This window comes from Pteropus alecto, unplaced genomic scaffold (genome assembly GCF_000325575.1).
Source record: "Pteropus alecto unplaced genomic scaffold, ASM32557v1 scaffold8, whole genome shotgun sequence".
NCBI classification, from domain to species: Eukaryota; Metazoa; Chordata; class Mammalia; order Chiroptera; family Pteropodidae; genus Pteropus; species Pteropus alecto.
Window position 1 is genome coordinate 18840895 of NW_006494609.1, and position 11579 is coordinate 18852473.

Consider the following 11579-nt stretch of genomic DNA (forward strand, 5'->3'; position numbering starts at 1 on the left):
CACTTCCTGCCACCACCTTGTCCGCCACCAGCCTGGTTCAGGCCACCACCATCTCTCACCCAGGGATCTGTGATAGCCTAACTGATCTCCTCGCCTCGCCCTCTGCACCCCATTCTCCACAGAGCAGCTGGAAGAATGCTTTAGAAATCACAGTCTGATCTTGGCAGCCCTCTTCTCAAAACCTCCCAGTGGCCCTCCGTTTCATCCATATAGTAACCGCTTTATGTCACCTGTCAGGCTCATTGTGTTTGTTGGCTTCCTGCTGCTTTTCTGGTCTGTCTCGTTACTTGCCACTCGCTTATTCTTTTCCAGGTATCTTGGTCTCCTTGCTTTCCTCAAACATATGGAGGCTCCCAGTTCAGGGCCATGGTGCTGGTTGGCCTGGAATGTTCTTCCCCCAGATATTTACACAGCTTATTCCCTCCATGCAGTCAGGCCCCCCGCTCCAGTGACACCTGTCAGTGAGGTTTCTCTTACTTCTTTGCAACACTGCCTCCCTTCCTTTCCTGCTTAGTTTTTCCTCTACAGCTCATCACCATCAAACGTAGTTTATACTTTAATTGTTGTCAGTGTCCTACCACTGAAATGTTAGCTTCATAAGAGTAGAGATTCTTTTTTCCCGTTCACCGATGAATCAGTTTCTTAGAAACTGGCATACAGTAGGTAAAAATATTTGTTTAATGAATATAGACAACCTTATATTCTTAGCTCAGTATTCTAGGGTAACCGTGCGTGACATAAAATGACAGCCACATTAAAATTGTTCTGGATGGCAGTTTGGAGGTCTAGTGCTAGCATCCTGCGTCTAGATGAGCTTTTCCCCCCAAACTAGTGCTTTTTGGAGCTTTAGCTCCCTCTTTTTTTTACCTTCCTGATGTTCCTACTTAAAAGGATTCCCTAGTTTATTCAGTTTAAGAAATCACATCAGTTATCATCCTCTTAGGAATTCACAACATACATTAGCATATCAAAGGCCATGCATACTTTTTTGAATTAAAGAAATCTTTAACTCAGGGTTTTCCTTACTTAATTGATGATCGAATTGAAGATACCAGCCATTGTAAGATGCATTCCAATTTCAGACATGTTAAACTATAAAAGAAGGCTTAAACTAATGAAATATACTGTAATGGTATCCTGAAACATATATTTGGGAACTGAAATTTATTCTAAGGGGTTATCAATATACAGACCTAAATATTAATAAAAGCTTAGTAACAGGCTATTTATAATGATGCTATTTCTTGTTCTGATATTACGTATAACACTTTTTCAAACAGCTGATATGAATTCTTCAAAATCCGTGGGCAGCGATGCACCCTGTGTTGTCAAAGTGGTAAGAAAATATTTGAGCTTTTTTTTTTTTTCTTTTTTGTTGATTTAGTGTAGTACTGTATTTATTTTGTAAAACATCCTTTTTGATAACTAAAACCGTAAGGTATTACATTATAATAATATTTCATAAATATTTAATGAGATACAAAAGCAGCTTTATAGTTTTAAATAATTTGAGTTCAAAAAGGCCGTCTCCTGCCTTTTGATTTAGACTGGCATTGGTATTTCGGGAAAAATGAAAGAAAGCACAGAGGTATGCAGATGTGGAATGAAAATGTTCAGCCCATTCTGTTTATTTCAGCTATATTAACAGCAGATGAGATGCTTCTTGTAGTTACATCCTGTAAGACTACTTCTTTACTGAAATTTTGTTGTATTTTATCTTTCATTTGTTTGTGAACTTCTACTTGGTCAATTTTCTTCTCTTTATTTCCAATTTTCTTCCCTTCCTTTTCCAGTTTAGTAAATAAATTATATATTTCATTGTGATCACTTTGGAACTTCTTTGGTTATACTAATATTGAAATTACTTTGAAATGAATAAGAGTTGACAGCATCCACCTGACATAAGCGTACTTGGATAGCCAGGTCAGTTTATGTATTGATACACTAAAAGACATTTTAATGACTATTTTTTTTTGTTATCCGTGTATTATGTGTTGTTTTGCTCGCCAACATTTGTAACTCCGCTCTTGAGTTCTTTAATACATGTGTAGAATGTGTCTGTTAAACAGAAGAGGTAACGGGTCTGTTTTGGGCAAATCACCACCACGTCTCTCACGCTTCCTTCTTTCCCCCATAGGCTACAGAACTCTGGAATTAGAATCACCCCACGGTTTTTTGGTTTGATTTGTTTTTTATTTTACTCACTTTTCAAAAAGGAATATATTTGATTACCTGTGAGTTAACTCTTGGATCCGAATTGTTTTTGTGATTGTGTCTGACATTTTTTTATTCAGGCATAGTTTTTACAAGGAAATACATGGATATTAAGTAAACAGTTTGGATACTTTTTTGACAAGTACACATACCCGTGTAACTGCCACCCCGATTAAAACATAGGACATTTCCGTTACCCCACAAAGATTCCCCGTGTCCTCGTCTGCTCAAACCCTGACTCCCTCACCGTTGGCGGCAGCCTCTTGTCTGAGTTTTCCTTGCTGCGCACGGTTGTTCATTCTACAGTGGCATGTGGTGGCTCTCTGCAGCATGTCCTGTCTCGTCTCTGATCCTTGTGCTCAGCACTGCGTCGTCGAGGCTCATGCGCACCGATGGCGTCCCAGCTGTCTGCTCAGTCTTAACCGCTCAGTGGTGCACATTGCAGTTTGCCTCCACTCCCTGTCGGTAGACCTTTGCATGGGTCCCACAGTTTGTTACGATAAAGCTTCTGTAGACATTCTCGTACAGCGTTTTGACGGATGGAGGTTTTTATTCTTTTGGGTAAATGCCTAGAAATAGAATTGCTGGCTTATAGGGGCGGGCAGTATATATTTAAATTTTAAAGAAAGCACAGACAGATTTCCACCAAAGTGGCTGTGCGACTTGACACATGCACCTGTGACGTCCCGAGCGTCCCGGGCGTGCCATGGCCGCTTCGGCGCCAGGGGTTGTCCGGCCTGGTGTGTTATGTAGCCATGACATTGGGAGCGTGGCGGTGGCTCCCAGTTTTGGTTTACAGTTACCCGAAGACTGATTTCGAGCACTTTCTCATTGTACTTTTTGGCCACGCGTACATTTTCCTTTGTGGGATACCTCCTCAGGCTTTTGACAATCCTTCCCCCCTTTTTTTAGATAACAAGATTGTTTTGCTTTTCATGATTGAGTAGTAAGAGAGGTGTTCTGGTTATAAGTCCCTTGTCAGATATATGTGTTGTAAATATTTTCTCCCAGTCTGTAGTTTGGCTACTTTCTTAATGCTTTTTCGGCATCTGTTGAGATGGATCAAAGGACTCTTCTCCCTTTATTCAGTTAATGTGGCAATTATATTGATTGACATTTGAGTGTTGAACCAACTTAGTATTCTTAACATACACTTCACTTAGTTATGGCGTATCGCGCTTTTTATGTGATGTTGGAATTGACCTGCTAATAATACTTTGTAAAGGATTTTTACATGTTTGTTCATGAGGGATATTGGTCTTTAATTTTTCTCTAATATTTCTATATTAAAAAAATTCTAATCTGGTTCGGTTTTGGTGTCAGGGTTGTTGGAGCGCTGCGTTTGGTCTCCCCACTTCCCCCCACAGTACCCCAGTGCCTCTGTGAGGAAAGCCGGGGCTGTCATGGGGCTCGCTTCGCTTGTTTCCTAGCTTTAGAGGCCACTGTTCTATGCTGCCTATTTTGTCTAATGTCTGAAAACAGTGATTTCCTACATTTCGTCCAATTTTTATACTTCTTTACAGTGGGAGGGCAAATTGGGTCCCAGTTACTCCATCACACCCATAAGTGGAAGTAAAATCGATAACTTTGAACTTTGTGTCAGTGATGTGTTTCTCTGCCATTTCACTTCTCTTCATGTCCTTTGATTCTAGAATTTTCTTCTTTCTCATTTGTTGAATAACATTCTTTTTTAAATTATCAGTTTGTTGCTATATCAGAGGAACGAAAATTCTTCCCATTAAGTGGGGCCATTTGCATGGAATTTCAGAATATTATCTGCATTTGGCTTTGACACAACAAATTAAAATATTAATATATATGGGTGAGATTAGTTTCTTCTTAGGCTCTTTAAAAAGTTTCCACCATGAGAAGAAAGTAAGGCCCCTTATGACTTCTCATCATCTTGAGGTTCAAAAAACGTGGTTACCTCTGACCGCTTTGCAGTTGGTTACACCTGCCCAGTCGTTTCCAGGTCTTGGGGGGCAGCTGCGCCGGCGCCATGCCTGAGAGGTCGGACTGGTGTGGAACCATGTCTCTCTTCTTCTGTGGAACCTGAGCTGCTTTAAATTGAGTTTTAGTTTAGAATTATGATATCCTTTATTATGGGTAACTTTAAGTAGTTTAGTTGTCATTAGATGTAACTTAACTTTTATTACCTTTTTTGCTTACAGAGTTATGCAAAAAAAGTGTGTGGTAACAGGTATTGCCTAACTGCTTAAGGTAGCAAATTACTTTGCATTTCTAAGTTTAAAGCCATTTGTTTTCAAACCTAGTTCAGGACTCTGCCTCTCCTGTTTCTTAATTTGGTCCTGTTTCCATTAGCCTATATTACTCCTTCTCGTTGTAATTAGGACAGTGATAAATATTCAGTTGATTTCTCTTTTGCATTTAATATTTCAGTAACATTCTCAGTGTCGTAGTTTGCGGTCCTGGAAGAATGCCATAAACAAAATAATATTGCTTTCTCTTTCTTCTCTAAGGAAGAGTTTAGTAACTGCTGTTTGCTCATTTCTTCTCTGATACCTGTCTCTTCTGAACCCCTTTAATCTGCAGCATTCATTCTATATCCATTTATTTTATAATTTCACGTGCTAATATCCTCATGTCATTAGTTGATTTTAGTTTTTTTATGTGTTTATCTCCCTAACTAGATGTCGAGTTAGTTCATGATAAGGACTTTATTTTAAATTTTGTTTTCTGCATGCTATCCTTAAATGCCTGTTTTATTCTTTTGAAAACTTTTTAGCCATAATTCTCACAACCTTTTAACTTTAATGCCACCCACTTCCATTACTTGGCTAGCCTTTTAAAGTGGGCCCATTCATAATCTGCCTTCATTTGTGGTATGCTATGCCAGAATTCTGTCCATTCCTGTTCTATAATTCTTTTATTCTCAGAGCTTTATAATATTAAAAATTGAAATGGCTCATCAAACATAAACATATAAAATGAGTATCAGATCTTTCCAGTATTAAAATCTGAACTATTTATGAACATTTGTCATATAAAACATTAAGGGCTATTAAAAATCATGTTTTCAAAGAACAGGTACTACTCTTTGGGGGAATTTCATAATTAATTACTAAATAAAAAGCACGATACAAAACTACAGAGTAGAGATAGTTTTATAAAATCACTATGTATGTGAAGAAAATGTCAAAGTATTTCCAAGTTTTCTATAAAATGAGCACATATTTTATCTTTAGAGGAGAAAACCTCAGCAAACGGTAAGAAATAATCAGAGGCAGATTGCTTTTTAATGTGACATTAGATTTGATAAGGAAGCAGCATAGCGAGCAGTGGCTCCTGGCCCCACTTGGGCAGCGTAATCGGAATCTGGACTTGTGACCTGGTGGCGGGTGTCTGGTGAAGCCGCCTGGAGAGCTCCGGGTGGAGCCTGGCGCACAGGCCGCCGTGGTTGCTTTCGGCTGACCACAGATGCGTGTGTGTGTTTGTCTTCGTTTGGGGTCCTTGTGTTGGCGTGGGAGCTTGTAGGTACCCCGTGCTTCTGGTGGGGCTTCCATCTTCGTGTCAAAAATGTTGGTAGCTGCTCATATGCATACCTGCTCTATGAAAGGGCTCCAAATAGTTAACCCACAAATTTTTTACAGTTGGCTTTGAAATGAAGCTAAGACATAGATATTTAATATAGGTATTTAGGTAAATACTAAATATATTCTCTCCTGTCAAATGAATGTGCCTGATTTTGTTTAGGGTCTTACCCCTTATTGACTTATGGGGCAGCTTTGGAGTTGTGGCACTGGGACACCGGGGGTGGCAGCCTTGTGCTCTCCGTCTCTAGATAACTGAGAGACACTGTGTGTATTTTATTTGCGCAGAGAGCAATGGTAAATTGGTAATAATAAGTTGGATAATGCAAGGAGAAAAATTTCTCTTTGAGGTTTTTTGTTTACAGACTTTATAATAATTCTTTCAATTATACTTAGCCTTTGTCGTCATGTCAATGAGCTAATAGCAGAACTGGAGGGGTAGAAGTCAGGCTTGTGGATCTTGTGTCCTAATAGTTCTTTATGTCATGGTCACTTTCCTTATGAACTTATTAAACCTGTATTTCGAAGTGCTGTGGAAAGAAGTTTGCAGACTGATGTTTACGTCCCCTCACTGATGTTATGAGAAGTGACCTGAATTTTCAATTCAGACATCATCATTTTTTGGTAGGAAGGAGAAACTTTATACAGCTTCATTTTTAAATGGCAGCCAGTTGCTTTTAGATGGTGCCATTGAAATGTATCACATTTTAATTTTTTTTCTGTTGTCATCTTCATTTTGACACTTAAAAGTCTTAAAGAAACGTTTAGTGATATTCTAGTTAAAATGTCAGTCCTGATTTCTTTTCTAAATCTTGGCTATTATAGCGTTGGCAAAGTATTTTAGATTTGAAATATGTTAATAAAATTTTAGTTATGAGTTAAGGTAGTTTCTTCAGAAATAGCTAGCTTTGGCTAGAGTGCAATGCCAAGGAAGTAGCTCCTTTAGTTTGTTATAATGGAGTCTTGCTGTATTGGAAAAAGTATGGTATGAGCTCAGAGAGCCTTCAGTGTAGTGGGGCTCTCATTATAATAGCCTGATTTATAGGTTGATTCTCATTATTATAAGTTTAATGAATTATTGCCTGACGGAAAGCTTGAAAATTGAAGTTGATATGACATAGGTCAAAACTGAATAAATCAGAATTTTATACTGATGCGTATTAAGCCAGAATTTGTCTTAGGAAAACCCCTTTTGAACCCGAATTATATTAATGAGCTAGTCTAAAAGTTGGCCTTTGGAGAGTAACTTTATCAAAATTCCTTCTTGTGAATTTCCATTTCTTCATGTCTTTCACTGAGTCCCTGACCCCGGCTGAACGCCTGTTCTCAGGCTGCAGGCTTTGAACATGCACACGTGTCTGTGTAGCTACCACTGTTGCCAGGAAAGGAGCCACAGGGCACAGCAAAAATCAAGGTGCCCAGTCTGCAAATTAGGGGTTTGGTGCTCACACGCACCTTAGTGTATTGGTTAGTTTCTACTTATTAAGCAGTGTTGACGTGCCAAACCCTAGAGTTCCAATCTCTTCCAAGACCGGGCTGAAAAGTAGACTTACCTGTAACACACAGGCCTGCTTACTGTCAGGTTCTGATCCAAGTGTCATATGTGTTGCCCATTTGCTGTCGAACGCTCTGTCTTAACTAGGTCCTGCCTTACTCTGCAGGTTGCTTCTCAGTTTTCCTTTAGGTACTTTAACTTGGGATTCCTATTTTTTGAATTCCAAGGTATCTGAGATTTTAGGACTGCACGTATATAGTGGTTATATTTAAACCTCAAGGAGGAAAATTAACTTCTATGACAGTGAGGAAATTGTGAATAAAAAACATTTTAAAAAGGACATATTTTATGCATTTGCAAAAGGCATCTTCAGTCGTTGAAAACTATTTATTTTCACGAATATTTTCTCAGTTAAGTAGTGGCCCTCATTTATCACTTCTGATATTCTACTGATACTTGAACTACAGCTATATAGATATTCTGTTTAAAAATTTCCTCATTCTTCCTGAAAGAAAAGCAATTCTAAAATGAGTTGAAAAATGTTAGTTTTTTGATTTGCAGTTTTCGATGCTTTTCAAAAAAATCTTTTGAAAATTCTCAATAAACAAGATTCTCAATAAACAAGACAACACAGAATATCAAACATTGAATAAATACTAACTAATTTTAATCAGACTATTTGAAAAGGTGCATGAAATTATAAGCTCTTTCCAACCTCATATTTATTTAACAAGACAACTCCTAACGGGCTGATATTTCTTGTTTGACAAATACCTTTTTGTGAGTATATAGCTCTTTGCAAATAATTTTAGTTGTTAATGTCCCTTAAAATGTGAAACGACTAGTCCAGTAAAATTGGTGGGAAACAATTGTTATCGAGCTCCATTTTCCCCTTGATTCTAAGCTGTGTGGGAAGTAGATTGTGCGCCTCCTTAGTCTGAGACGCGTGGGAGTCGGTGTCAGGCAGGAAAGGATGCAGTTAAACGGGCAGCACTTGCTTCCTCTGGAGCTCCAGAACCCTCTGTGGTACGTTCGGTTTCTGCCAGTCCTGATCAGCTGTGTATAACTGTAATGAGAAACGGGAAAGCAGTGGGATTTTGCCACGGATTGGTTAAATCAAGTATTGAAATTTTATTAAATCTCAAAAATACCTTGTAGCCGCTTGGTGAAATGGTTAACATGGTTGCTGGTTTTTGCTTAATAAAGATAAAAGTAAGTTTAAAGGTTTTTCTTAAACTCCAGCAAAGACTGAGCTGTTCATCTAATGTTATATAATTTATCACTTATAAAATTGGAACTGGAGAGAAATATAAGACTTACAGACTATTCTGAGAATACTGAAAATATTTCTAAAGGGTTTGACTTCAACATAGTTATAAACTTAAGTATCAAACCTTCATCGTTTGGAAAGAAAAATTGATTTATTAGCTTTTATTGAAGGTTCACTGAAAATAACTCAGTAATTTTAACTACTGCTAGTACTAATTAACTCCTATTTTCAAGGAACCCAGTGACAATGGACCTCTTTTTACTGAATTAAAGTTCTACCAGCGAGCTGCCAAACCAGAGCAAAGTAAGAAATACAACACATTATGCTTTTAACGTGACCACTGTTCGTTGTGTTTTTGGTTTAAGACAAGACTAAAACATTGGATCCTATATTATGGTTCTTTATATTTTACTTTATAAATGTATCCTATTTAAATGAGATTTGTATAAAAGAATTTTGATATTTTAATGGGTTTATTGTAAGATTTCATGTGTATCTATATGTAGAATAAAGTTAATAAACAAATTATGATTTAGGAAATGTTGTTAAAAGTTGAGAAATCTAATCCATGAGTATGGCTCAAGGATCTCCAAATCTTTTTGAGTATTTTTTAAACTCTGGAGAACATAACTTGGGGTGGGGGTGGGGACGGGGGTGGAGGTGCCAGAATTGATGAACTGGAACAGACTATCCAGGTGGAGAGCAGGGCCTCTTCTGCCTCCTTGGGCCCTTTCTGTTCCCCTCCTCTCCCCTCCCCTCCCCACTCCTCCTCACCCCTCTGAGAATCCAGCGAGTCTCCTTGTCAGAGAGGCTTGACGGTCTCTCCAGGAAGCCTCCCATCTTTCCTAGAGCTTGATTTCCTAGTTGGGGACTTTAGAATGAGGTAAAAAACTTTGAGATTGGGGTAATTGAAAAGTCTTTCTAAGGAAGCAAGTAAACATTTACATAATTAAGGCTATAAATTGCAACCACAGTACTGTGGTTTGATTTTTTTAAGAATGTTTTTTGCAGATTTTTAATTGTAAAGACAATGTTTAGGGCAGGATAAAATATTATTGTGGGTTAATAAAAATGCTTTGAATTACTTTTTATCTGTTATAATGTACTGCTTACTTTTTTATGAATAAATAAAAGCGAATCTTATTATAGGTATAAGTACATTTTACTCTTAATGATTTAAAAGATTATTTACGGCAACAGAATCAAAATCACAAGCATCTGTTTTAATTTGTAGTTCAGAAATGGATTCGTACCCATAAACTGAAGTACCTGGGTGTTCCTAAATATTGGGGGTCTGGTCTACACGATAAAAATGGAAAAAGGTAAAAATATACATGTTTGTTTCTCTCCTCCCTTTTCTGAGCAGTCACTGTAGTCGGTTTAGTTGAGAATCTCTCCCTGAGCACCTGCAGTGCTGCTGGGCCTCCTCTGGGCTGAGCGGGGGTGTGACAGGTGAGCAAGGGGTTAGTGCTGCCCTCTGCTTCCCACAGGACAGGTTGTGACTCGATGTCAGAAATGGCAGCGCCTCTCGCGGGGGGCGGGACTTGTACCCGCAGCCATGGGCTGCAGCCCAGCTGACAAGTAGGAACAGAGCCACGGCAGCGCCTCTCGCGGGGGTCGGGGGGGGACTTGTACCCGCAGCCACGGGCTGCAGCCCAGCTGACAAGTAGGAACAGAGCCAGATGCGTCCTGCAAACAAACAAAAAACTCCACATCCCTTATGTAGAAGGAAGCCCTTCGGCTTCAGCTGGGTCTTTCGTGTTGGATGTGTCATCTGCCCCCCGCAGCGTCCTGCCCTTTGTGAGGTTTCAGTCCGGCTAGGAGGGAAGACTAGCACGAAACGTGTATGAGACAGAACAGTTACATCAGAATTGTGTGATTCTGACTTTCGTGGGTCTTAGGAGTTTGGAAAATGGTGAGGATGTTATTGGCGTAGTTGAGTAGGAGAAAACCTCTGGTAGATTGATGTATAATCGATACCTTTTCAATAGTTGAGTGGCAATGTGTGGAGTTAGGCTGGTTGCTGAGCTTTGAAGTTTGGGATTTGTGGGATTTGAATGCTTTCACCAGCAAATAAAGGAAACTTTGGTTCAGCTCGTAGGTAACTAGCACGGGCCCAGGTCCCTTTACCTTGCCCTTTGTCCCCCTTGTCTCAGCTGTGTTCTCTATCAGCCCCGGACTGCGTGGCCTTGAGGTGGCTGCCCTAGTTGGTGGCTTCTCATGCACACAGTACTCCCCAGGAGAAGATGACTTCCGGTGGCTGTCACTTTCCTGGAGAGAATCCCTTGGCTTGGCGTCTTGTGGCAGACTGACCTCTGTCCTGTTTTTCAGTCCGAGTTTGATGAGTTCATTTTGAAACAGTCACCGGCCAGGGCCGAGTGGTCATGGCGGTTGGCCCGGGCACGTGTTGGCTGCATGGAGGAGGACAGAATGCGTGAGCCAAACTGGCTTGGTGAGAGAGGAGAGAGAGCTGGGCGCGGTGTGGGCGGGCAGCCGCCTGGGCCCTGGCAGGCCTCGTCGTGGAGCCACGTGTCCCCCAGGGAGAGTGGAGACTCCCGGAAGTGATGCGCAGTGTCTGTCACATGTGTTTTGCTGGAACAAGGTTCTATATTTTATGAAATTTTCTGGAGAAATAGTATAGATCAAGGACTGAGGAAGTAATTTAAGAGCAAGGCTTCTAGAGCCAGACTGCCTGGTCCGTCTGCGTTTGGTCCCTGAAGACGTGTGCCTGGGTGAGTGATTCCTTTTTTGCCTTGTTTTTCTCATCTGTGAAATGAAGTAACAGCTGCTCAGTAAGAGTGATTAAAGGTAAAGCTCTCGGTAAATGTGTAAAACCCATGTTAGCTTTTACTCTCAGAGGAGTTTGTCATCCCTTGAATGTGAACAGCTCCTGGTTCAGAGAATCACCGAGGAGGGAGATGCGGACGCAGGGCAGGGCAGGCCTTGGCCCGCGTGCGGCCTGTCCGCCACCCTTCCTTAGCAAGCGAAGGGCACGTGTGTGAAGGAGAGAAGGAGGTGAACTTGGAGACTGAGGCGGATCTCGAAGACC

At 40.2% G+C, this 11579-nt stretch overlaps 1 protein-coding gene across 8 annotated transcripts in view; it reads left to right on the forward strand.

The window, feature by feature from the left end:
• Positions 1–11579, forward strand: part of VRK1 (vaccinia related kinase 1) — a 65906-nt gene that overhangs the window by 28759 nt on the left and 25568 nt on the right. For all 8 annotated transcript variants that reach the window (XM_025042037.1, XM_025042036.1, XM_025042032.1 and 5 more), the window contains 3 exons: positions 1281–1336; positions 8764–8833; positions 9765–9852. In XM_025042037.1, the coding sequence (XP_024897805.1) occupies positions 1281–1336; positions 8764–8833; positions 9765–9852 (214 nt within the window). The remainder of the gene's footprint in view (positions 1–1280; positions 1337–8763; positions 8834–9764; positions 9853–11579) is intronic.